This window comes from Eleutherodactylus coqui, chromosome 3, assembly GCF_035609145.1.
Source record: "Eleutherodactylus coqui strain aEleCoq1 chromosome 3, aEleCoq1.hap1, whole genome shotgun sequence".
In the NCBI taxonomy this organism is placed as follows: Eukaryota; Metazoa; Chordata; class Amphibia; order Anura; family Eleutherodactylidae; genus Eleutherodactylus; species Eleutherodactylus coqui.
In genome coordinates this window covers 132942254-132967166 of record NC_089839.1, presented here as the reverse complement: position 1 = coordinate 132967166, position 24913 = coordinate 132942254, and the positions used below count along the sequence as shown (strand labels likewise).

General features: G+C 41.6%; 1 protein-coding gene across 2 annotated transcripts in view; it reads right to left on the bottom strand.

Moving 5' to 3' along the window:
* TULP4 (TUB like protein 4) overlaps nt 1–24913 on the bottom strand; it is a 248843-nt gene that overhangs the window by 35195 nt on the left and 188735 nt on the right. For both annotated transcript variants that reach the window (XM_066596090.1, XM_066596091.1), the window contains exons 7-9: nt 23224–23390; nt 8058–8282; nt 5896–6130 (exon numbers count right to left, since the gene is read on the bottom strand). In XM_066596090.1, the coding sequence (XP_066452187.1) occupies nt 5896–6130; nt 8058–8282; nt 23224–23390 (627 nt within the window). The remainder of the gene's footprint in view (nt 1–5895; nt 6131–8057; nt 8283–23223; nt 23391–24913) is intronic.

Genomic DNA, 24913 nt, shown 5'->3' with positions numbered 1-24913 from the left:
CCTTCTGCTCTAGATGTATTATTTTGGACACGGACGCAGTGTGAATTATATCAGCTACTGCAGAGGCATTAGGTGAAAATGTAGACATTTTAGACTTAAAGGGGTTGTCCCGCGGCAGCAAGTGGGTCTATACACTTCTGTATGGCCATAATAATGCACTTTGTAATATACATTGTGCATTAATTATGAGCCATACAGAAGTTATAAAAAGTTTTATACTTACCTGCTCCGTTGCTGGCGTCCTCGTCTCCATGGTGCCGACTAATTTTCGCCCTCCGATGGCCAAATTAGCCGCGCTTGCGCAGTCCGGGTCTTCTCCTGTTCTCTATGGGGCTCCGTGTAGCTCCGCCCCGTCACGTGCCGATTCCAGCCAATCAGGAGGCTGGAATCGGCAATGGACCGCACAGAAGAGCTGCGGTCCACGGAGGAAGAGGATCCCGGCGGCCATCTTCACCGGTAAGTATAGAAGTCACCGGAGCGCGGGGATTAAGGTAAGCGCTCCGGTAAGCTTTCTTTAGGTCCCTGCATCGGGGTTGTCTCGCGCCGAACGGGGGGGGGGGTTGAAAAAAAAAAAAAAACCCCGTTTCGGCGCGGGACAACCCCTTTACACAGTGCGACTTCATAGACAACATTTTTGACAGGAAAGGGCTTAGCTAATTAAAAGTAGGTTTGAAAATTCCCATTTAGAGGCTGCTGTTTTACAGTGGAATGAAAATTGCTTCCAGATATTTTGAATGAAGAAAGTGTAGAGAGGCTAGTCAAGATTTTAATTCAATTATTACCAAAAATGAAGAACGCCACCAGTTCTTGTTACAAGTCGTAGCAGAATGTAGGAAACTTTACCCTGATACTGCAAAAGCCACCCTAAGCCTTTTCCTGATGTTTAAATCATGTAAAATTAAAGTAAATATTATATTTCTTTTTTGTTTTTTTAGTTGGTACAATACACTTTAATACTCTTTTTTTGTAATCTATATTCTTCTATCTTGTAATAAATCATCTTTTTTGTGTGAAATACATTTCTTGTAATTAATTCGGATTTTTGTTCTTCTCATACAATACCTTTTTTCATCTTGGGTCTCCCATAATTTCTATGAAAACACATTCAGTACCTTACATTAACTGACTTTCGATTATAAACACAAAAAAGAAATTCATTAACATTAAAATCAGAGATAATGGCATGTAACCATGAACTTGAGTGTTTTCAGGATATATCTATTTTGGGAATCCAGAGCATGACCAGCACTGAAAATTTACTATTATCTTCAAATATATGAATCATACCTAAAAAGGGGTTAAAGTAATATTTGTGGACAAGAACATTATCAATAAAATGAGACTATAATCAGGTTTCTAGGACAAATAATTTTTGTTTTATGGATGAAGAACTGATTTTATTAAACACAAACTCTCTAAAATCGTAACTTCAATGTTGATGAGGCAAGGGTTAACGTTATCCAATTGACCACAAACTTTCAGAAACTCATTTTCTTACCAAATGGCAACTTTTGGGAGGGTCCCCCATCAAAAAAATTAAACTTTATTTTTGTGACCACCCTTTAATATTTATTGATGTGAATTAAACACAGAAAAATAAACTACAGGTGGCGCTATTCTAACAATAGTCTGTGAATATAAACATTTTTGAAGAAATGTAAATACAAATTGTTTATGGTTAGGAGTTGGATTTAACTATAACTAATATTTTTCATGGAGCAACCCACTTAAATGACAAAATCTTGTAACCTACCAGCTGTAGGTGTAGGAGTTTACTGCACACACTTTACTTCTTGATTTCAATCTAAGGGCTCTTTTAAATGGGACGATCTGTCAGGTGCGGATTTCCGACAGGTCGTCCAAGCGATGATCATTTCTGTACTTTTAAGCAGAAACAATCATCGCTCAGTGTAAGGAGGTGGGGATTGTTTTGCAGTCATTTATTAATGATACAACCTATTTACACAGGCTGATCCCTTGTTCAGTTTTCTGCATGCACAAACTGAACAATGAATGAGAAGTGAATGCATTTTTGTTCAATGCATCTACACTGAGCGATAGTCATTCAGTTTCCCGCTGCATGCAGAAAAGGGCACTAACCGTATAAATTAATCAGCTAAAGTACCCGAAGTGCTGGCTGCAGAAGTTTAAGAAGTTTTAGCATTTAACTCTAAGTTTATCCTAGGGAAAGTGGAGTTCTGTATCAGTAACAACTGGGATCCAATTACTGTAATTATGGAATTAATCTGCACATAATTTTGATTTAGATTAGAGATCATACCACACATAAACCATAGTGAGCTGAGAACATACACAGAAAGCCATGGACATTATAACTTTAACCATATCCTGTATAATGGTAGCATTCTCTGCTCCCACAATAATGTGAAAGGCAGACAGAACAGAAGGTTTCCAAAAGCATCAAAAGGAACCTTACCAATGTGCTTTCCCGCTTTTTTCAAATTAAACCTTTTTATGACCAAGGGTGACGGATGCACCTGCATCCAGCTCACATTCTAAAAATCTGGCACTTTCATGTTAAAAAAATCATAATCTTTTAATTTTTCCAGTGACATATCTAAATGAGGGCTTGTTTTTTTACAGTACAGGTTGTATTTTTCAATGGTACTATTTATTGTACTGTACAAAGCATTGAAAGGCTTTTAAAAATTTCTAAGTGGGGCAAAGTAGTAAAAACCCCCCAACTTCACATTTTTTAGGGCGGAGGGGCGGGGGTGGTGTGTTGTTTTTACGGCATTTATTATGCAGTTTTAAATTGTTTTTTATAGAGTTATACTTAAAATATTTTTTTTTTATGAAAAAAGAATTGCTTTTTGTAACTTCATGTTTCTATGAATAGGGCTGTGTAGGGTCCGTTTCTTCTGGGGCAATCTGTAGTTTTTAATGGTACCATTTTGTGGATAAGACTTTCTGATTGCTTTTTATTCACTTTTTTCTTGGAGATGGGGTGACCAAAATAGGCACAATTCTGCTATTGTGCATTTTTTATTCTGATGAAATTAATCATGTGGGATTAATAATATATTTTAATAAACTGAACTTATTTTTTGATGTAGTGCTATCAATTTTTATATTTTTAATTTTTTGCATGTGACAACTTAGAAAAGGTTTTTTTTAACTTTTAATATTTTTTATTTTTACAATAATTAAAAAAAAAATCTTTATTTTACTTGTTTTTCCTTTTAAATGTTTTTTTTTTTGTAGTCCCGTACTTGAATCTGTGACTGTCTGGTCGCTTATACAGTATAATGCAATACTACGGTATTGCATTATACTATATTCTAACAGTCTGTCTATTAAAGACATGCCACAGGTGTTCGGGGGGGGGGGGGGGGGGAATCCAACCCCTTTTTGGGACATGTAAACGCCATTGTCAGAACTGACAATGGCATTTAAAGGGTTAATAGTCGTGATAAATACAGCCGATACCTGCCATGTATGGAGCGGATTTGGCTTCCAAGCCTGCTCCATACACAGTACAGGCTGTAGGCGACTATATACATGTTAACTACATGGAGTAAGTGCAGTTAAGATGTTTATAGTCCTCTGCGTGACGTGAATGGGTTAAGCAGCAAAGTCTAATAGCATTATATGGACTTACTAGACACTGATATTCAGAATTAGTTTTTTATTTCTGAAATTTGGCATCCTTTTGGCTTTATTTAGTACAATTTGTTTGAAGGTTAATACGGTATTGGCTAAGTCTTTCTTGAGGAGTGCAAACACATCCTGACTGTAAATGTCCAAAGCTGGTTTCTAGACCATATCTGATATTCTAATCAGCTATTCTGCCCATGCTTACCATCGTAAATCTGATTGTCTTCCATACTTGTGAGGGGAAAACTGAAGATCTGACTTTTCTCCAAGTGACGCGTGTGCACTCTCCCATAGACTTGTATGGGAGAGCACAAGCACATCATTCAGAGTAGAGTCATATCTTTGTGCCCAGTGTGATCTTCACTGCGGGAACCAGGGAGCGGGTGAGTATGAAAATTACATCCACTGACTCCCCGCCACCTACAGGAACAGCACCAAAACTCAGCTCATGCTGTTCTGACTTGACCGGTTTCCTGGGTGGGGAAAGGATATCTGATTAACCCGCAGCTTATTTACCATAACTTGCCTACATAATAATATAGATGAAACAAAATAAGTCTCCCCGACTGCAATGTTATCTTTTATCCGATTGATGTCAGCTCTTTACAGTTAAAGAGCAATCAGCCCCAAAACTGCTGTGTAAAACCCCTTAGGCCTCCCTCACACAGGGCGTTTTTGTTCAGCGTTTAGTGCTGCCTTTTCAGTCCTGTGCTGAACGCTGTACAAGGCTCCCATTCATTTCAACAGGCCTGCTCACACAAGGCTAAAAACGCTGCAGTGAACAACGCTGCGTTTTGAAAGCGCTGCATGTTTTATTCTTGGGCGTTTTCAGCTGAGTATCCTATTGAAATGAATGGGCAGCATTTTCAGCTGTGGTGAAAATGCAGCTGAAAACGCTGTGAGAGAGGCCTTAGGCACCAGTGTAAAAGAGATCTGGTGAGACCGATATGTTTGAAGACACACTAACAGAAAATGACAAAGATCCCAGCGCTTTCTCTCTTAATCATGTTCTTTCCCTTGATCCTCCTGCAAAAAACAAGCCTCAGATGGCTATGTCAACTGAAAATAAAGATGTTTTTTGAAACGGTAGAGTAAAAAACAAAAATGAAAGATGGTTTGGGAATGAAGAGGTTAATATCCTGCAAATCAACAACTGCTCACAAATGTTTACTATAAAGAATATGTATCCTACAGTTTCACCCAGAAAAAAAGGTGATTTCAGCACCTCAGGTATTGCACCTGTATTCACAGGCACCTGTATTCAAAAGCAATGCTGGCGGGGAGATTGATGATGTGGCCAGGAGGTACAAGGACTCCAGAACTAGTGAGTACAGAAGCTTGTTTTTATTAATAGGCAGCCTATTAAAACACAGTTACCGTATATACCGGCGTATAAGGCGACGGGAGGTATAAGACGACCCCCCAACTTTCACCTTATACGCTGGTAATACAGTGGAGAAAAAAAAAATCAGTACTCACCTCCCCCGGCGTTCTGTCGCGCTCCGGCAGGCTATCGCTCCCATCTGGTCCCCGGCAGAACATTGCTTTCTGAATGCGGGGCTTGAAATCCCCGCCTCCAGAAAGCTAATACACACGCCGTCAGCCAGTTACAGCCATTCAATGACATCATTGAATGGCTGTGATTGGCTAAAACACACGTGGCTTCAGCCAATCACACTATTCAATGACATCATTGAATGGGTGTGATTGCTAACACACGTGCGCCTTCAGCCAATCACAGCCATTCAATGATGTCATTGAATGGCTGTAACTGGCTGACGGCGTGCGTATTAGCTTTCTGGAGGCGGGGATTTCAAGCCCCGCATTCAGAAAGCAATGTTCTGCCGGGGACCAGATGGGAGCGATAGCCTGCCGGAGCGCGACAGAACGCCGGGGGAGGTGAGTACTGATTTTTTTTTTTGACACTTTTTTTTTGTATTACCGGCATATAAGACGACACCCGACTTCAGAGCAGATTTTTCGGGGTTCAAAAGTCGTCTTATACGCCGGTATATACGGTAAGTATTTTGCTAAAACTACTTTTATGAGATATCATATTTCCTAAAAATGCATTGTGGGGTCTCAATGACGGCATCCTGAGCAGAAGAGAATACAGTTGCAATTCAACTGGAAGACATAAGGTAAAGCACAAGCAGATGTGACACCACCTTGTATTCTCTCAGAGACATCCGAAGGATGGAGCGTTACTTTTGTTGGATACTATTAGAAACATCACTCTAGCAAGACAACAGGAAATAAAGAAAGCAAAAGACATACCCGATTTTCCATCCGTTTTAGGATCCATGATAACAAACTCAGGACGCAGCTTGCTAATCCTACGCCCTTTGAGAACAGGCACCAATCCACCTAGGTATTCCAAATAGAGAGTGTAACATGGACCCCCAACCTCTGGGTCATCTTCTGTTCTCTTCATAGTGCAGTGCAACCTCTCATTTCCTGAGGTCGGGTAACTGACAAAATCTCGCATATTATTGGGGTCAGGTATGGGAGGCTAAATAAAATGCAAACATGTATACAAACAGATTATATAAGACATGGAATAAGCACAATTTAAATAAATACAATCCTTACCTGTCTTAGGCCGCCTGCAGACGGGCGGAAATTCCGCGGTGGGATTTCCCGCAGAATTTCCGCCTGTACATGCCTGCATAGGATTGCAATACAATACGCAATCCTATGTAGACGGCCGCGGTTTGTCTGCGCGAAATCACGTGCAGAAAACAAACCGCGGCATGCTCCAATTCAGAAATGTCCCTCCCGGCCGTCGGCTCCGCTCTGTGCATGCGCCGGCTGCCCGGCAGCCGGCACATGAAAGACGGAGCTGCGGGAGCTGGTGAGTTACGCGCTGCTCTCTGCAGGCGCTCGGGTCGGGTCCTGCTGCGAGAATTCTTGCAGCCGGATCCGACCCGGCCGTCTGCAGACGACCTTACTAATATGTTTTACATCATTATTTTCCCCTTAAAAATGTTGTATTTCTTGGAGATGTAGTGCGTTAGACTCTACAAGATAAGTCAGTAAAATTAAAGTTGACACAACTTACAGTATTTTGTAATGTTATGTGCAGGGGGCTTCCTGAAAGAGGCATCAAGCATGTTGGATTTCAACATGAACATTTGTTTATTCTTGCAGGAGATAAGCTGTTGCCAGACTTGGTTAGCAGAGACTTATCACCCCTCTCCATTATAAACAATCATACATACTTGGCCGATCATACAGGTTTACGGTGAAGTTGAGCGTTCTGCTAACAGCTGTCTTATGTATTATATTAAGTCAATGTAAATCTTACTAGTTACACTGTGTACCGATTGTTGGTTCTAACCACAAGATCCCTCTCATGGATAGATTCTATATCTATTTTAATATTCCAACACCGATTGTTCAGTGCAAAACCATCTTTTGTATGAAACATTTTAACAATCTTTATGCAACAGCCTAAGGCCTCCTTCCCACGAGCGTGACGGGCTCCGCAGCGTAATATTCCGCTGTGAAGCCCGTCACGGCGCCCCCCAGAGCCCCTATACTTACCTGCGGGAGATAGCGTGAAATCGCTTCCCCGCCCACCGCCGCGCGTCACCGCCCGTCACCGCCCACCGCCCTCGCGTCACCGGCCGTGTCACGTGACGCGGCCGGACCGCGTCATTTGGCGTCATATGACGCTCGGCGGTGGGCGGGAAAGCGTTTTTTCACGCTATCTCCCGCTGGTTACAGCGGGAGATAGCGTGAATGGACGGCTTCCATTGACTGCAATGGAAGCCGTCAGTGCGTACAGCCCGTCCTCACCCGCAGAAAATAGAGCATGCTGCGGGTGAGGACGGGAGAAATCGCGGTGCGTAATTCCGCGGTGGAATTACGCATCGTGAGCATTGTGCTATTAGGTTCAATAGAACCTAATAGCTGCGGGCAACGCAGCGGATTTTCGCCGCGAATTACGCGGCGGAAATCCGTTCGTGGGAAGGAGGCCTAAAAGTCTTAAAAGATTAACTAAACAAAACAGACAGCTGAGTTTCTGTATAAAGAATAATGTAACAGGAAAGAACAGGTGAGTGCTTGCAAGTTTTTGCTTCACTGTAGGTGGAAAGGGAGGAAAACCAAAGTAGGTACAGACAGACTTGGGTCGTAGGGGACAATTATCCATTGATAGGCTTATGGCAACAGAGTGTATCATCTGTGTGTATCCAGAGCATCTCTCTAATTGGAATACTTTCTCTACAGCACATTTTAAAACACTGGTACAATATATCTGGCACGGTTTCGACTACATCCATGCTAGTAGATCTTTTCACATTATGGTCCACCTTTGAGGTGAACGCAGGAGAAAAAAAAAAACCACAGGCGGCAGCAAGTGGAAAATGCATGAAGTAATTTCATTTATTTTATAATCAAGCTATAGTGAAGCTGAGATAAACATTCAAAATTACCTTAATGGTAGGTATAAAGGCAGTGGTGAGGTAAGAGCAAAGCCGAGGAGGAAGGGAGAGTTTGGTGATATCTTTGTCATCACGGAGAGTGCTGGCAATTGCTTGCTGGCAGAGAAGCTGCAAATTAGCGACTCTGTGTTCTACCCGAACAACATAGAGAGCTGGACCAGAAGCTAAGAAGAGGCGAGAATCTCTGTGGCCCCAACAGATGGAAGTGATTGGACGCTAAAGAACAAAAGTAACACAGCAGTTAGTTTGCTAGATACATAAAGTATTTTACTGTGAAAAGTAGTTATGAGCAAACTTTTTAAGAGTTCAGTTCAGCCAGTTCACTGAATTTGGCCAAAAAGTTTAGTTTGGTCCAAATAAGTTTTAAACGAACTCCACCAATACCCCTAAAGTTGGTGGAGTTTACCCACTAACATTTTTGAACGCTGCAATAGCGTTTTTTTTTACTGCGAATGTCAATGGGACTTTCTAATGTTAAAATCGCATCGCACAAAAATCGCAAGTTTGCACTTCTGTGATTTTTGCGCAATGCAATTTTAACATTAGAAAGTCCCATTGACATCTGCAGTAAAAAAAAAAACGCAGCTATATCGCAGCGTTAAAAAAATGGGTAAAAGTGGGTAAAAGCCCTAACACTGTACAAGAGCCATATAACACTCTTAGGTCACATAGGAGTGTATCAAGTATGTTTTAGCTGTTTTTAAAGGCTATGTACACCTTTGCACTCTTTTTTTTAATAATGAGTTTTTGGAAATTAAGACTTTTGCAATTAGTTTAAAAAAAAAGTGTAATATTGTTTGATTTCTATGCTTGCATTGTTTTCCAAGGCACTGCAAACTGGAGGACTGAAATTTGTAATATGACAGCTCCTCCCCTAGCCTGTTCCTCTGTTGTGAACATGCATTCACTGCTTCTGCACTCAACTATTGCAATGGGCTGTTGACTGGGGATGATGGAGGAGATCAGGAGGACAGAGACCAGAAAAAGCTATTATTATAGAGGGCTGTAATTCACTCCAGGGAAGTTTTGTACTCTTGTCTGCAGTAAGGGGGAATGGACCAGCAGCTTCGCAGAGAGAGGATGGAAATATAGCTATGTAGTATTCACTGGGCCTGGCTATGCTACACAGCCTATGAAAGAGGAGATGGAAGGGAAAGCTCAGTTTGTGCACTGTTCAAGAGAAAGATAAACTGATCAGTGCTGGGAACACCAGAAACTTGAATGTAGGAAAGCCTGCAAACCAATTATGAGGCTTTCTAAATACATGAGAAGGAAAAGTCAATGAAAAGAAAAAACATAAGTGCATAATTTTTTTTCTGCAGGGATTTGGTAAGACGTGTGTATTGAGATTTTGCGCACAAAGGTTTTCAAAGCCTTTAAGGCAAACTTAATGTTAACGATTTGACAACATTTATGGCTAAATGATCCCTTTTTGGGAGTTGTAACATATTGTGTGCCTGGAAAGTGAAGACAAATCAATGGCTGTCAAAATATTATCCTAATTCGGGGAGTAAAAACAGGATTGGTATCCTGGAAAGTGAAACAAGAAATCACTTTTTTTTTTTACATGTGAAAAGCTGAAAAAAAATTGTCCATTTTTTGGGGATTATCATGGTGATCTGTGGTTGTGCAGTCCTGGTAGCAACAGCAACATGGCTAATGGTAGAAGTAGCTGTATCAGCAGCAGCACAGTATTGAACAATAGACAGGACAGGACATGTGAGGGTGTGTAGGCTTGGTAGTAATGGGCGACTGCAGATGTGGTGGATTGGTTTTATGGTAGTAGCGAGTTAACAGTCGCAATGGCAGATCTAATCAGTCATATCAGGAACAAGGTTTTAAAATCCTCAGTGATTCATATCTGATTCATTTTTACAAACTTGAATTTTTCCAAGCTTTTGGTGGACAATCTTGCTTGCTTATGGTTGATGACCGCCATCTGCTGCGTTAAATGTCCTCTCTGATGTTACTCTGGAGGGTGGACAAAATGGTATTCCCAGGGCAAAATTTTTGCCAATGTTCCAATTTGCTGACCCATAAGTCCATGCGGTCTGCACTCAGGGTATCTGCTAGAGCAAAGGCACAATTCAGGTATGACTGAACCAGGTTGTTCAGGTGGTCGTGGTGAACATCCCTTTGGTGATGATGATGTGCATCAGGTCAGCTTATTGGATGGAAAAACTTTGCCATCCTGTCCTCCAAACTGAATTGGCTTCTTTTTTGTGTTAGAGTGGTAACGTTGGAGCGTTGAGTATTTGAAAGCCACGGCAAACTAATTGTATAGCTTCTCCTGATAATAAGTCAATTTTGCCTCCATCTTAGAAGCAGGAAAAATCCCCCCGTTTTGGTGTTATATCAAAGGTCTAAAACTGTGGCTGTCCAGTAGTCAACTCTTTGCTCAATGCTAATCATAAGGTTGTCAGCACTGTTAAGGGTTAATCTTGTTTCTGAGTAACCTAACATGAGAAGAGGAACTTAGAAGTTCCTTATCTTAGTTCGGACCTTGCACCAGATAACGAACTAAGTGATAAGTTTCCTTACTGACAGTTTGTGGCGGGCTTACTGACCGTTTGTGGTCGGATGCACCCGAACCACAGCAGATGTGTTTCCTTTCTATTTTACGTTGGTTTCCCAAGGTGCTAATATTCTGTTTCAGTCACCTGATTAAGTAAATCTTCAAAGTTGCACCCTGCGTGGGCAACGGCCTATATAAGCTGTGTGTTTCTCCTAATAAAGGAGAACTCATTTGATCCACTGGGCTGTGTGTATAGTGGCTTCTTCTGGTTCTCCTCGAGCATGTGCTATAGCTTTCCTTTGAATTTGGACTCAGGCAACATCAGCACTGGTCTCCGTTGAAGACCCCCCACAGTTTACTTGGCGCCCAACGTGGGGCGGGGACTCCTCTTCACCTGCAGCCGATACCTGACGACACCAACTGCCAACAACCCAGGACCAGGATCCCGGGACCCCAGATCTACAAAACACCGGTGTAGGGTAAGCCCTTGACTTGCCATTTTCAGCTCTGGGCTCCCGACTTGTGTTTCCTGTTGACAGAAGGTTAGTCGCTGCATGTGTTACTTTCAGGTTCCCCGCCTCTTTGTGTAGTTTGTTCATGAAACTGTATTAGATGGAAGAACTCACTACTGGGATATTTTCATGCCATGTTGCCTGTGGTAATTGTTGAAATCTGTACGTTGATAGTCTGTGTCATTTTAGCCATAATTTGCTTTTACTGGATCTGCTATAATATCACCAAAAGTTCCCTTAGAAGACAGGTCTGGTCTCCCCTAAAACCCCCCTAAGTAGTCTAAGTGACTGCTGTAGTAGTTCCGTAAAACTATTCCAGGACCAGGGACTAAGTGTCCTTAGTGTAACTGTGTGAAATAAGGTCCTGTATACTTAGTGATGAATAGTGGGAAATAAATTACCTTAGTGGTTGAAAAAAAATAATAAGGTCTGTGTGACAGCCTGACTTACCCGAAGGAAGCTGTGTGCATCCTCAACACTGTGTGATAGTGGTAAATCAAGAGGTAAGTCCAATAGTCAAAATGGGGTCTGAACAGTCTAAAGCTTATCTGACCCCTATAGAGATAATTAAAGAGAGGGAAGGGGGAGACGATTGCAGACAAGCGTATAAAATATATAGACAGATAGGACTTAAAAAGGGACGGGAAAAACACATGAAAGATATCAGAGACCTTTTATAGTTTGTGTTCCTCTGTGACATAAAGCAAGTTCTTGCAGAATCTGTGGACAATTATGTGACAAATAACCATTATTGTTTGTCTTGTATGTCTTGATGTTATGTAATCTAATCTTTGTTGTACGTCTTAGTCTTCTACAACAAAGTGTAAGAAAGTGATACCCCACTCACATCTGTGGGGGCTTTTAAGAATACAAGGGTTAAAAATGCGAAAATGTTGCGCTGTTAGAAGCTCTTAGCATGTTGTCTTTTCTATGTGTTTAACTATTCGTATCCTCAGAGAAATATACCCCTTGTAATTACTAATGATTAATGCTGTTTAAAGTCTGAATGTTCTGGCCGCTTTTTAATATTTTAGCTATTGTTCTGTTTCATAGAGAGATAAAATTCAGGGTCATAGAAAGGAAGACAGACGCTGATGAAATAAGAAACTTGTAATGAATTACGTGAATTATACGGTCTTAAAAATAGAAAACATATAGGGATTTTAAGGTATATTTTTGCTTTTTGTGTAAATGTTAGTTCTGTGATTGGTTGGACGCCTGTATCACTGCTAAATGCTGTTAGTATTGTACTGTCGCTGAAAGAATGTTCTGTAGGAGAGACATGCAAACGACCAGCATCGAAGGGGTGGAGCTAGATGATGTAAAAGTATGTAATGTTTCATCCTTCTTTTGTCTACAAAGGAGGGGGTGAGGAGCTTGGGCAGTTAGGAAAAGTTTTTTTCAAATTTGATGAGTAATTGCAGGCAGGATCAGATTAATAATGAATTTGCTTAAAGAATATAATATTCTAATGTGGCTAGATGTTTGTGGATTATTCTGCCTTGTTGTAACTCATGTCTCTGTTATTTGTACTAATATCTTACAAGCCTTATCTGCATCCATCAAATTCTCACCAGATGGATCGGTACGGGTTGAGACCTCAGGTGACAGTTCAGAAGAGGTTTGTAAACTAACTGCTCTCTTGGTGGATCCGGCTCATGTATTTTGTCTTGACAGCTACTATAGAAACTCAGCTTTCCGCAGGTCCTGACAAATAGTAAGCCACCTCCAAGACAAACTCCAATTCTGCAAAACAAAGGTTGTTCTCCTGGGTCATTGCTTAGCCCAAGGACTTACTTTTGTGTGCTCCTGACCCAAATAGTTACCTCAATGCATCACTAAGCCTTTTGTGTTTCCTCCATCAGAGTAAAATGGTTGCAAAGCCAGCAAAGAGAAACTTCAGTTCTGCAAATCTCACGTAGTGTTCCTGGGCCACTGCCTAGGTCCAGGCACTAAACACCTGACGCCGGAGCGCACGAAGGTGGTAAGGGACATGCAACTTCCCACCTCCCATGCCCAGTTGCGTACCTTCTTGGGACTGGTTTCATACTGTCGGCCATGGATACGCAATGACCATGCAGCCTCTGTACGACTGTTTGGGTTCACGGCCATTTGCTCTGACCCCGCAGGCCGAGTCAGCCTTCCATCAGCTGAAAGTACAGATAACCAGTGCACCCGCACTGGGGCTGCCAGACTATGACAAACCTTCCCAAATGTACGTCACTGAGATGGCGTGACACGCCACTGCTGTACTGACACAAATGCATGGTGACAAAAAGCGACCTGTAGCATACTGTAGTGCCCATCTTGATGCGGTGGCTAGAGGGTGTCCATCATGCGTCCGAGAGGTTCTAGCAGTTCAGGCACTACTGGACAAAAGTTCTGACGTTGCCTTAAGATCACACCATGGTGATCTACACCCCACATGACATACATGGTATCCTGACACAGGTAAGCCGTAGACATCTGTCCCTTGCTAGACAGATCAAAATGGAACTTGCAGTACACTCTTCATTCAATGTCTCATTTCAACGTTGCACCACTTTGAATCCGGCCACCTTATTACCATTAGGTGACACTGATTCAAATGGGGGAGTAAGTACAGGGGACCAGCTTTTTGCAAATTCTCTGACTGATGATGAGGAGGAGGCCTTTGACGCAGAACACCAGCATGATTGTGCAGCGCGCTCATGGAGCAGGAGACAGCTGGGTTCGCACATGTCACTGACAAACCCCTCCTAAACCCCCACCTTGAAATGTTTGTGGATGGATCTAGATACCTGAATGACGAAGGAAGTAGGTTTTGAAGTAGTCACACTGAATGAGATACTTGTACAAAAACCACTGCCGCCACACATGTCAGCGCAGGAGGCTGAGCTCCGTGCTCTAACTGAGGCCTGTACGAAGGTACCACTGCTAACATCTACACTGATTCTAGGTACGCCTTTGGTACTGCACACGATTATGGACCCATCTGGCGGTCCAGGAGCTTTCTCACGGCACAAGGCAAGCCCATTAAGAATGGTGTATCAGTAAGTAGATTAATGCAGGCCATCATGTTGCCAGAACAGGTGGCCATAATAAAGGTTAAAGCACACACGCAGTGGCAGTCACCGGAGAGCAAGGGAAATGATAGAGTAAATAAGAAAAAGGTTCATACTGTAGTGGCCAAGGCGGGAGTTGATTGGGACCCAAATAGGTGTGAGTGTGAGATACACATAATTGTGACTGTGTGCTGGGATATTACTATGTACAAATTTATTTACATGCGATGGACTAATAGAATATCTATTTGGGTTCTGTTTTGTGGAAAAATTATGTGAATGTATATTGCATGACAATCTTAATTATGGAAACGTGTTATTACAAATCTAGGAATGGGATATGGTAAATACATAACTACTAATGAAGAGGATCATGACAAATCTAGGAATATTGTGTTATGAAATTTGCTTAACTTGGTCCGCAGTGTTTGAAAACATGTGAAAAATAAGTAACTGTACTGATGATGATATTGATCAATCTAAGATTATTGTATTGTAAACTTGATTGATTTGCAATGTTTGATATTATATTGTTTGTTTACATAGTAAAATTCTTGAGTTATAAGTCTACTGTATGTAAAAGGTATTTGTGCTGAAATGTAGAAAGATTAGGAATATTAGAAATATTCATTTGCTACAACAGAAAATTACTGCGGTCCCTCTGGGCAGAGATTGTTTTATTGATAAATTTGACCTACAGATTTTTATTTTATCTATTTTTATGAAGGGGTGAAGAAAAGCACACAAGACCCCAGATTGTGATTTTGTTTTTGTTTGATTTGCCATGGACTGATTTATTCTGCATCAAGGTTATTTGGGACTGAGAAAATTTATGAACTGAGTCATTTCCACCAGGACATTTGGACTTTTGCAATTGTGATTTAAAATTTCATCTTCTCTAAGTGCACACTGCATCTGTCCATACGCTGAGACTATCCAACTGAGCCTGAAGAACCGGCAAGTGTGCCTGACTGCTGCTACACTGTCATCGGAGTGAACCTCAGATGTTCTGCAGAATGCTGACCACCAGCTGATAACGTCAAAGGAGGGCTAAGCCTCACAACTCCTCCCTGAAGACCTTGGGCAACAAAGTGGTGTAGAGAGGGCATCTGCAACATTGGAATAAAGGGGCTCTATAGTCAGCTGGATACTTCTGGATATGGAGAATGGAGAAGATTGTTTGATACCAATTAAATGGGCAGGGACAGATTCCTCTTTAGGGTCTGTTCTTTGGCTAACCAGGGAAAGCAGTGAGGGCATAATAATCCCCCTTGCTTCCCTGCATCGGAGATCCTATAGGTTTAGGATCTAAAGAAGATCAAGAGAAGAAGAAACAATTTTACAGGAAGAGACATTTGTATTCAACATCTAACGGGTTTTTTTGAATTTTTTGTTTTTCAAGCCCAGATTTGACAAGATTGGTTTTATGTTGATAGCAAATGAAAACATAGGGAACAGTGTAACAAATGTGACATTAGTTATTTGGTTGTATAATGTTATGTAATATGGAAATGAAAAATATGTAAAACATTCGGAAGTTGCTAATAGAACTTGGATATAGAATCATATGTCAAAAGGTATATTGAAAATAGCTGCCAGCATAAAACAAAATAAAGATCAGGGATGGTTTAGCTTTCTCAACCCTGCCAATTGGTTCTCGGGGTTAGGAGGTTGGTTCATGGGAATTCTACAAAGTATATTACAAGTGGTAATGATAATCTTATGTATATATATATTGCAATAAAGGTAATAATTTCATGCGTAGCTAAATGTACTGAAAGCTGATTTTCTGCACCCATTTAAATGTCTTGATACCCTAGATGGACATAAGAGTGCACCATTCCTACCTGGGGATCCGGATGGAGCCGGATCCAACGGGTGACAAAACCAGGAGATAATGGTGGCTCTGATATCCAAATGGGGGATTGTTAAGGGTTAATCTTGTTTCTGAGTAACCTAACATGAGAAGAGGAACTTAGAAGTTCCTTATCTTAGTCCGGACCTTGCACCAGATAACGAACTAAGTGATAAGTTTCCTTACTGACAGTTTGTGGCGGGCTTACTGACCGTTTGTGGCGGGCTTACTGACAGTTTGTGGTCGGATGCACCCGAACCACAGCAGATGTGTTTCCTTTCTATTTTACGCTGGTTTCCCAAGGTGCTAATATTCTGTTTCAGTCAACTGATTAAGTAAATCTTCAAAGTTGCACCCTGCGTGGGCAACGGCCTATATAAGCTGTGTGTTTCTCCTAATAAAGCAGAACTCATTTGATCCACTGGGCTGTGTGTATAGTGGCTTCTTCTGGTTTTCCTCAAGCACGTGCTATAGCTTTCCTTTGAATTGGGACTCAGGCAACATCAGCACTGGTCTCCGTTGAAGACCCCCCACAGCACGCAAGCAAAGAAGCATAAAGATCGCCATCCTTGCCAGTATTTCCAAGGCCCCAGTTGGTTCCCATATTGCCATGGTTGTTAATCATCATGGTCGTCGTCATGATCATGGGCAATATATTGGGTGTCAATCTTGTCATGTGATCCTTCCTCCTCTTTTCTGCCATGTAGCAGACACCTTTTTAATGGATTTGACCGAGACAAGCCACCTGAGGTTCAGGTACACACAGAACTGAGCTTCTAACAAAATTCGACGCGAAGTAGGCTTCAAGTGTGTCAGTTCACTCAACACTAATGAAAACTATTACCTGGATGATAATTTCTACATATTGTTTTTTCGATATACAAAATATTTCCATATTAAAGTTAAATAATTTCTATCTGAAGGGAGAAGAGACATTCTCGACAGTGCAAATTTAGGGCTTCTACTCACCAACGTTTTTTAACGCTGCGATATCGCTGCATTTTTTTCAATGGGACTTTCTAATGTTAAAATCGCATGTACAAACATCGCAAAAGCACAAACTTGCGACTTTGGTGCAATGCGATTTTTTTTTTTTTTGAATCAGAGATTTTTATTCATTTTCAGACATAACATATGATATACAGTTACAGATTGCCATAGTGTAGGGAATTAGTATAGCATCAATGGTGAGTCTAACGTTTGCAAAAGCAAAACAAATAGAAACCTGACATTGAGTAATAATTCACACATGCTCATAAGGCTGGCCATATTTCATTGGACTTCCAGATAATTTGCATGCGGCGAGCTCAATGTGAAAATATAACTACTTAACACAAATGGGGGGGGGGAGACGGAGGGGAAGTGGAAGAATGGGGGGGAGGTTGAAAGGGTTTGCAGGGGGTGAGGGCAGTGTGGAGGGGTAATATGTCCGCTTCCAACGATTCTTCTGTCCTCCCCTATCTCTCCTGCTCTCAACCGGACTATTCTGTCCTCTTCTTGACTGGGGCCTTCATGTCTCCTCTCAGACGGACATCATTGAGATATGTACTGGTATAGGAAAGCAGTGGTACAAGGTCCTCCCCTCTCAAGGTGTCTCAGCTAAAGTATCTCCAAGGGGTCCACATTTTCACAAATCCATCGTGGTCTCCCCTAGACCAGCTTGATAGTTCCTCAAGGCTACAGATCATGTCAACCTTTTCTTTCCATTGGGATAGTGTGGGAGGGGCTTTCTGAAGCCATAGTATGGGGATTAAAGTTTTTGCCGCGTCTATCAGGAGCGCAATTAATTTGTTTTTTAATGGGTGAAAATTAGTAGACGGCCTCCAAAGCAAGACCATGTCCGCTGATAGCACCAGATTCGGGGAAAGTTTTTGTAGGGTTTTCTCTACCTCTTTCCAGAAAGATGCGATGATTGGGCATTCCCACCAGATGTGAACGTAAGAGCCCACGGAGAGGCCGCATCTCCAGCACTTATTGTGGGGGGCTAATTTGTATGCGTATAGCCATTGCGGGGTTTTATACCATCTTACTAGAAGTTTATAATGGCTTTCCTGTAGTAAGACGCATGGGGAGAGGCCGAAAGCTGTTTTCATAATAACTTTGGTTTCCTCTGGGGAGAGTGAGATATTTAGTTCGCTTTCCCACGAGATTAGAAAAGCTGTTTTGTGGGGATGGTTGGAGAGATGAATCGTCTTTTTAGGTTTGCTAGTTTCCTTTGACCTAGTGCCCTCTCCCTTAAGGCCCCCTCAAATGGTGTCTTAGGTCTAGTTGACTTGAATGATTTCTGGAACTTCTCAATAGTTTTAATAACGTGAGCTTTTTGCAAAATCGAGAAAGTATGCTGAGGAAGGAGGGTCGTGAGGACCTCAGTGGGGGTCCTATGTGCTTGGGCCTAAAGGTCTCCCACCGAGAGCTCGTAAAATTTTTTCCATATACTAGCAGTTGTCAGGTCTGAGGAGGTGTCTACCAGTTTACATATTGCGCGTATGGGCACTGCTGGGGATGGATTCGGAGCCAGGGAATCCCTAAGTTTGCCCCAGGTCTCGCAGGGGCCACGGAGAAGTGGTTCAAATTTGCTGCTCTCAAACCTAAACCTAGGGGGGAACCATAGGTCTTCCACCAAGAACTCCCCATACACGCCCTCCGCCAATAAATACAAAGTCGGGTCCCTTATGGGATGGGTAAGTTCCATCCAGTAATTTAGTTGTACTGCTTTATGAAAGTCTTCTACACATGGTAAATCCATTCCACCTTCATGTCTTTTTTTTATCATTAAGCCATATGCAAGCCGTGGCCTTTTATGTCGCCATACATAATCTGTGAAGGCTCTCCTAAGAACTTTAAAGAAGGATTTTGGGAGGAAAATTGGGAGCATGCGAAGTTTGTATAGTATAGTTGGGAGAACATAGGATTTTAGAATATTTTTTCTGCCAAACCACGAAATGGTGGGCAGGTCGTAAGAGTGCAGCATTTCTTTCACTTTAGCTATCAGGGGGTGAAAATTATACATATAGATATCTTCTGCTTTCTTGGTAAGTCTAATTCCCAGGTACTCAATATGGGAATCAGACCAGGTGAAGGGTGAGCTGGACTTAAGGAGACGGAATTTTGAGTCTGGAATAGAAATATTCAGGATTGTGGATTTTGAGAAATTGACTTTAAAGTTCGAGAAAGTTCCAAATTCTTCCAAAAGTAGGGTAAGTCTAGGGATCCCCTTTTCGGGATTCATGAAGACGAACATGATGTCGTCCGCGAACGCCGCAGTGGAAATGACATGGGAGCTTATTTTAAGACCTTTAATTTCTCGGTCCTGCTTTACCTTCTGAAGAAAGGGTTCTAATGCGAGAATAAAGAGGGAGGGGGAGAGTGGGCATCCCTGGCGGGTTCCATTCCGTATATCAAATGGAGGGGATAATATTTCATTAATTTTTAATCTTGCATACGGTTTAGAATATTGGTGCAATGCGATTTTAATATTAGAAAGTCCCATTGAAAAAACGCAGCGATATTGCAGCGTTAAAAAAAAACGCAAGTGGGTAGAAGCCCTTAAAGTGATAATCTAGTATAAAAAATCCATAAAGCAATTACTTAAAAAGTGACTATCGTAAATGGTTATTTACATTATTTGCCTTTAGATGTTGGGGAGTAAAAATAATGTGCTGGGTTGTCAGTGGAAATGAAATTTCCACATCTCTGAGGCCGTCTGAAAATTATTTACAGAAAAAGGCTCGTAGTTGGCTGCAGTTTACTGAAAGGTCTGCAGAGCAATGGTGAGAATAAAAAATTTCCTGCAGGACATCAAATCATGGAGACCCGTGTAAAGAGTACTTGTAAACAAACATTATAAATCAGGAGTAAATACCTGAAGTGGACAGCTAACCAAAAATAAAAACAACATGACCGTGACCCTCCATTTAGAAGGCTTACACGTGCTAAGTGAAATTGAAAAAAAATTATGTAATTGATCACTTCCCAGAGCCGTACAGTTTAGACACAGCAGCAGGTTTTCCACAGCTGGATCCCAGGGCAAATTCTGAAACTACATTTCGCAAGTATTTTCAATCTTCCCATTTATCCTTTAAAAAGGAAAAAAAACAAGTTCCCTCATTAATATTCTCCTGTCTGGGTGTATGATGGGTGACGCCTATAACAACATGACAATTCTGACTGAAGGTGCAGGCCCTTAAGGGTTACTAGAGGATGAGGATGCCTGAGATCTAGACTGCGTTCGATGGGATGTTCATGCATGCGCACCGTCTCCTGCTCTGCACACGTTTTATATGCAAGTTAATGATGTAACTGTGTAACTAGCCTGTGTGTGTTTGGTGATATTTCAGGTCTTCTTTTGGGGAGTGGTCCAGAAATATGCACCGGATTATTCTTTTGGAATATGGTAAATTTCATATATTATCTACGAATCTGATAATTTTTGGGCATATTGGCCTAAATTTTTGGGAAATTACAAACCTACAAAGTAGCACACTATTTGGATTGTTTGTATAGGTCTTTGCATTATTTCATGACTACAAGGTAAGCGTTATCTTACTCAGATCATTTGCATTAATAAGGCTCATCGGTGAGTAAATTTGGATCCAGAAGCACACACAGTCTAGTGAGCTACTACCATTATCAATGTGTATGTTGGGGCCAGTTCACATGCATGAGATAATGTAATTTGGCATCTGAGGTCTTTCTGGTGTTTTCCGATGCTTAATCAAGTAATCTTATTAGAACAGCTTGTCTGAAATTCAACTGTTCATTTTATGTGGAATATTTTGCTCGTTGTGGTTTTTGCTTGTACACGTGTTTTTTGTGGGCGTGTTTTCTTTTTTGCTAGAATTTGCAAACTGATTGGATTATTAGAGCCCGGCAGTTACAGAGTCGTCTCATGATCATGTGGCTTTAATTGGTAGCATGTGATGACTTATAGGGGTTTTAAATACACTGCATTGTTTTTATTTCCCTTGCTACGATAAAAGACACTGGATGGCACAAGAAACTCTTCGGTGGGTTTAGAGTATTTTTCTTGTGCATTATGGTCATTTTTATTTTATACAACCCCAATATTTACTTTTTTTTTTTAGAATTATGTCAAATTAAGGGCTCTTTCACACGAGCGACAACATCGCACGATTTTTTTCACGATGTGACAATGCTACAAATCGCATGTATGTGAAGCCCATGATTTCCTATGGGTTCTTTCACATTTGCAATGTTTTGTAGCATGTGACATTTTGAGTCAAAACCCTCGCAGGTTTCACGATATGCACGCGACTCGCGAGGTTTGCCTATTGAGCCTTCCTCTCTGTTGCATCACATGAAAACGTGGTTTTCGTGCAGTGCAATGCAACTTTGACAGTAGGAAATCCTACTATTAAAGCCATAAACTAAGCCCTAGCTGCAGAAAACAAAAAAAACCCATCACTTCGGAAGCGCTGTCCGGCTCTGCTGCATCTTCTTCCGGGTCCCCGACACTGTACTTCATATCGTCTGGAGGGGAATTTGCAAAAAATCCCCGCCTCCTGGAAGTGCTGGCTCCGATTGGCTGAGCGCTGTGATGCTTAGCCAATCAGAGCTGGCGCTTGTTGAACCAATCACAGCCATTCAATGGATTCATTGAATGGCTGTTATTGGTTCATGAAGCTCTGGCTCTGATTTGATGATGAAGAACAGTGCCTGGAACTGGGACGAAGATGCAGCGGAGCCGGGCAGCACTTCTAAGGTGATGTATTCTTTTTTTTTCTACAGCTAGGGCTTAGTTTGGGGCCTTGACAGTAAGATTTCCTACTGACAAAGTTGTATCGCTACACATGAAAATCACATTTTCGTGCGATGCAACAAAGAGGAAGTCTCCATTGATAAATATGGGCTACAAAACCTCGCGACTAGGCCTTATTTTTTGGGGGGTAGGGATTATATTTCAAGCCCAACCCGAAAATCCTCGCAAGTGGTGCTACAAAGTCGCGCGACCTTGTAGTGCCACAAAATCGCAGTATTGCCGCGAGAAAATGCAGCGATATCGCATGGCCCACTGATGCAATTTTCCCACGGTGATATCGTGTAGCCCGTGTAAAAGAGGAGTAAAGTTTAGTGTTTTTATAAATATTTCCCATTAGATGAGCTGGACCTCCTTTTGTCTTTTTTACATCTTTGCTGCGGCTGGTCAAGAGTGTCCGTGCTCCTCTGCGAGATTGGTTGGTGAGAGGGTGGGTTTTTAATTTTTTTTTGTATTGGTAAGTTACACTTATAATACTTTTCTTTACACAGTTGTATTTACTTAGTACACAGACTACAAATACAGACAAATTAAAAAAAGTCTTCTTTCCTTCCTTACTTTCAAAGTGTCATAACTTTTGCAGGGTGACACGTAGTTTGTATCGCTACCATTTGGGGGTACATAGATCGCTTTGATCATTTTTTGTTACATTTTTTTCTAATGGCGTGCACCAACCACTGTAAATAAAGCATTATTCCAATAGATTAGACTTTTATGGATGCAACAATACAAAATATGTATTTTTAATTTTTCATGTTAAAAATAGGAAAAGGCTACCATGGTAAACAATTGGTACTCCACGGTCTCGTCACCTGGTGGTGGGCGCATTCAGGTGACAGAGGGAGCCCTGTCAGGCATCTAAATTCAATGTAAGTAATGACTGGCATCACAGGGTCAATGGCTGGAATCAGATTTATCTCTGATCCCGGCCACTGCGGCTTGAGCCTTTAACCCTGCAAAGTTATCATTTCTTTAGGCTACATGCACACGAGCACGAATATGAACTCCATTCTTTTAAATGGAGTCATACACATTAGTTTTTTCGCATCACCCATGGTTTTCAAAGGGACCTTAAAGACAGCGTATGGCACTTACATACCGTGCAATGTTTTATATTGGAATCAATGGAAAACACTTCAGATCTTCTATTGCTCATGTGAGACACGCATGAGAATCAGAATTTCATAGAAGTGATGCAAGGTGTTTCTGCATGAAAAACGCCTCACATTAGCTGGTAAAACACACATTGACAAGCGCAATATCGGGCAGAGTTTCTGTGAATGTAGCCCGAGTCAGAGACAGGGACTCCATGGTAAGTCTCAGAGCATGCACCCAGACAAAACATGTTCCAGTATCTCCACTTTCCGGAAGCTTCCTCACATTTACAAGTCGGCTTTCACAGTTGAAACTTGTGTTTAATGTAGAACTAGAATGTTTGATGTCGGTTTTCTCTACCTGCACTGGGGTCTCCAGAGTGTAGATATGTTCTCCACGGACATTGTAGAACTTGATGATGGCACTCTTAAGGGATAGACCGTTGCCAAGATCAGGTAATAGATTCTGCTTCTCCATCCCTGCAACAGCCAGCAGATCTCCTTGCGTGCACCACTGAACCACCACATCTGAAATCAAAATGCCAACTGTCAAACATGTACAGCAAGAGACCCTTGTACCTTCCAGACAATTGTGGACTGTGGTGAAACACTCCATTCCCTCTTTGTTGGGCGTCTCCAATCTTCTTCTATAATACAGACGTGTCCAACATGCACGGCAGGATAGTTGGCTGGGCACAGAGGATTACAATACTAACAGAGACACAACGCTGCTGTAGAAGCTGTAGAAGCGTTCCTATAGCAGGAGGTATTTATAACAAACATTATCCAACAAATAGGTCTTAGGCTGGCTTCACAAAGGCACACAAATCACAGAGATTTGTGTGCTGCGAGACTCACGAATACGAACCCCATTCTGCGGGAAACAAATCACAGCATGTCCTATTTTCCTGCGAGCTCTCACATCGCATCTCCAATTGTTTTCAATGGGGCTAGTGACAGCATTGCCCTACTTGCCAGGTGCAAGCAATGTGAGATTTTCCCATTGAAAACAATGAGAGAAATTCTGTGATCCTCTGCCGTGGCTGTGGGAAAATATCGTCTGACACGCTCATTCCGAGTGAATGACTTACATGCTCCGCCCCTAATCACATGACGGTGATGTCATAAAAGGTCCTGCATCCTAGTGTAGATTACGGGCGGACTACAAACCCGTGCAGCCTCAGTTTTCTATGAAATACTAACAAACACCTAGCCGGACAACAGCCATGTACGTACAGGACCTGTGATGTTACCATCATGTGATCAGGGGCGGAGCATGTAACTCTCTCACTGGGGATAAAGGACCTTTGATGACGTTACCGGAGTAGCATGCTGTTATAATAGGAAATATTTAAAAAATTGCACCGCAGTAGCATGAAAATCACATATCCATGCGAACGCAATGCGATAATTTTTTGCTTTTTGCTGCCATAGAAAATAATGTGGAATAAATCGCCCAAAAAGTAGGACATGCTACTATAGCTGCAAGAGTAAAACTGCTTATGTAAATTAGCCTAATAAAGTAATGGGACATTCCAATGCATGAGTTTGGTGTGTCTCACAATCTCCCAGTATAAAAAAAAAGCTTTGGTACCATGTTAGCCAGTAGAGTGAAGTGTCATTGTTCTCAGTAAGAGAAAACAAGCAATACTGTGGATATGATACCTTTTAATGGCTAACAAAAAATACATGATGTTACAGCAAGCTTTCGGTCTATGGCAGGCTAATGAATGATACTAGTTTGGATGGCACATAATAAAAACATACAGATGCAGAGGGGAGAAGGTCACACTCTTCATGATCTAAATAAATGTTCATACACAAAAATGTGAGAATTGAAAAAACACAAGACAGTCTGAGAAGAGAGACAAACACTAAATCAGTTCACTAAGCTGAGGAATGCAAAAGTTTTATGATGTCTGTTATCACTAATGCACACATAAGAAGATAGAAATACTACATTCATTAGCCTGACGAAGGGGGCGAGATCTCCCCGAAAGCTTGCTGTAACATCATGTATTTTTGTTAGCTATTAAAAGGTATCATATCTA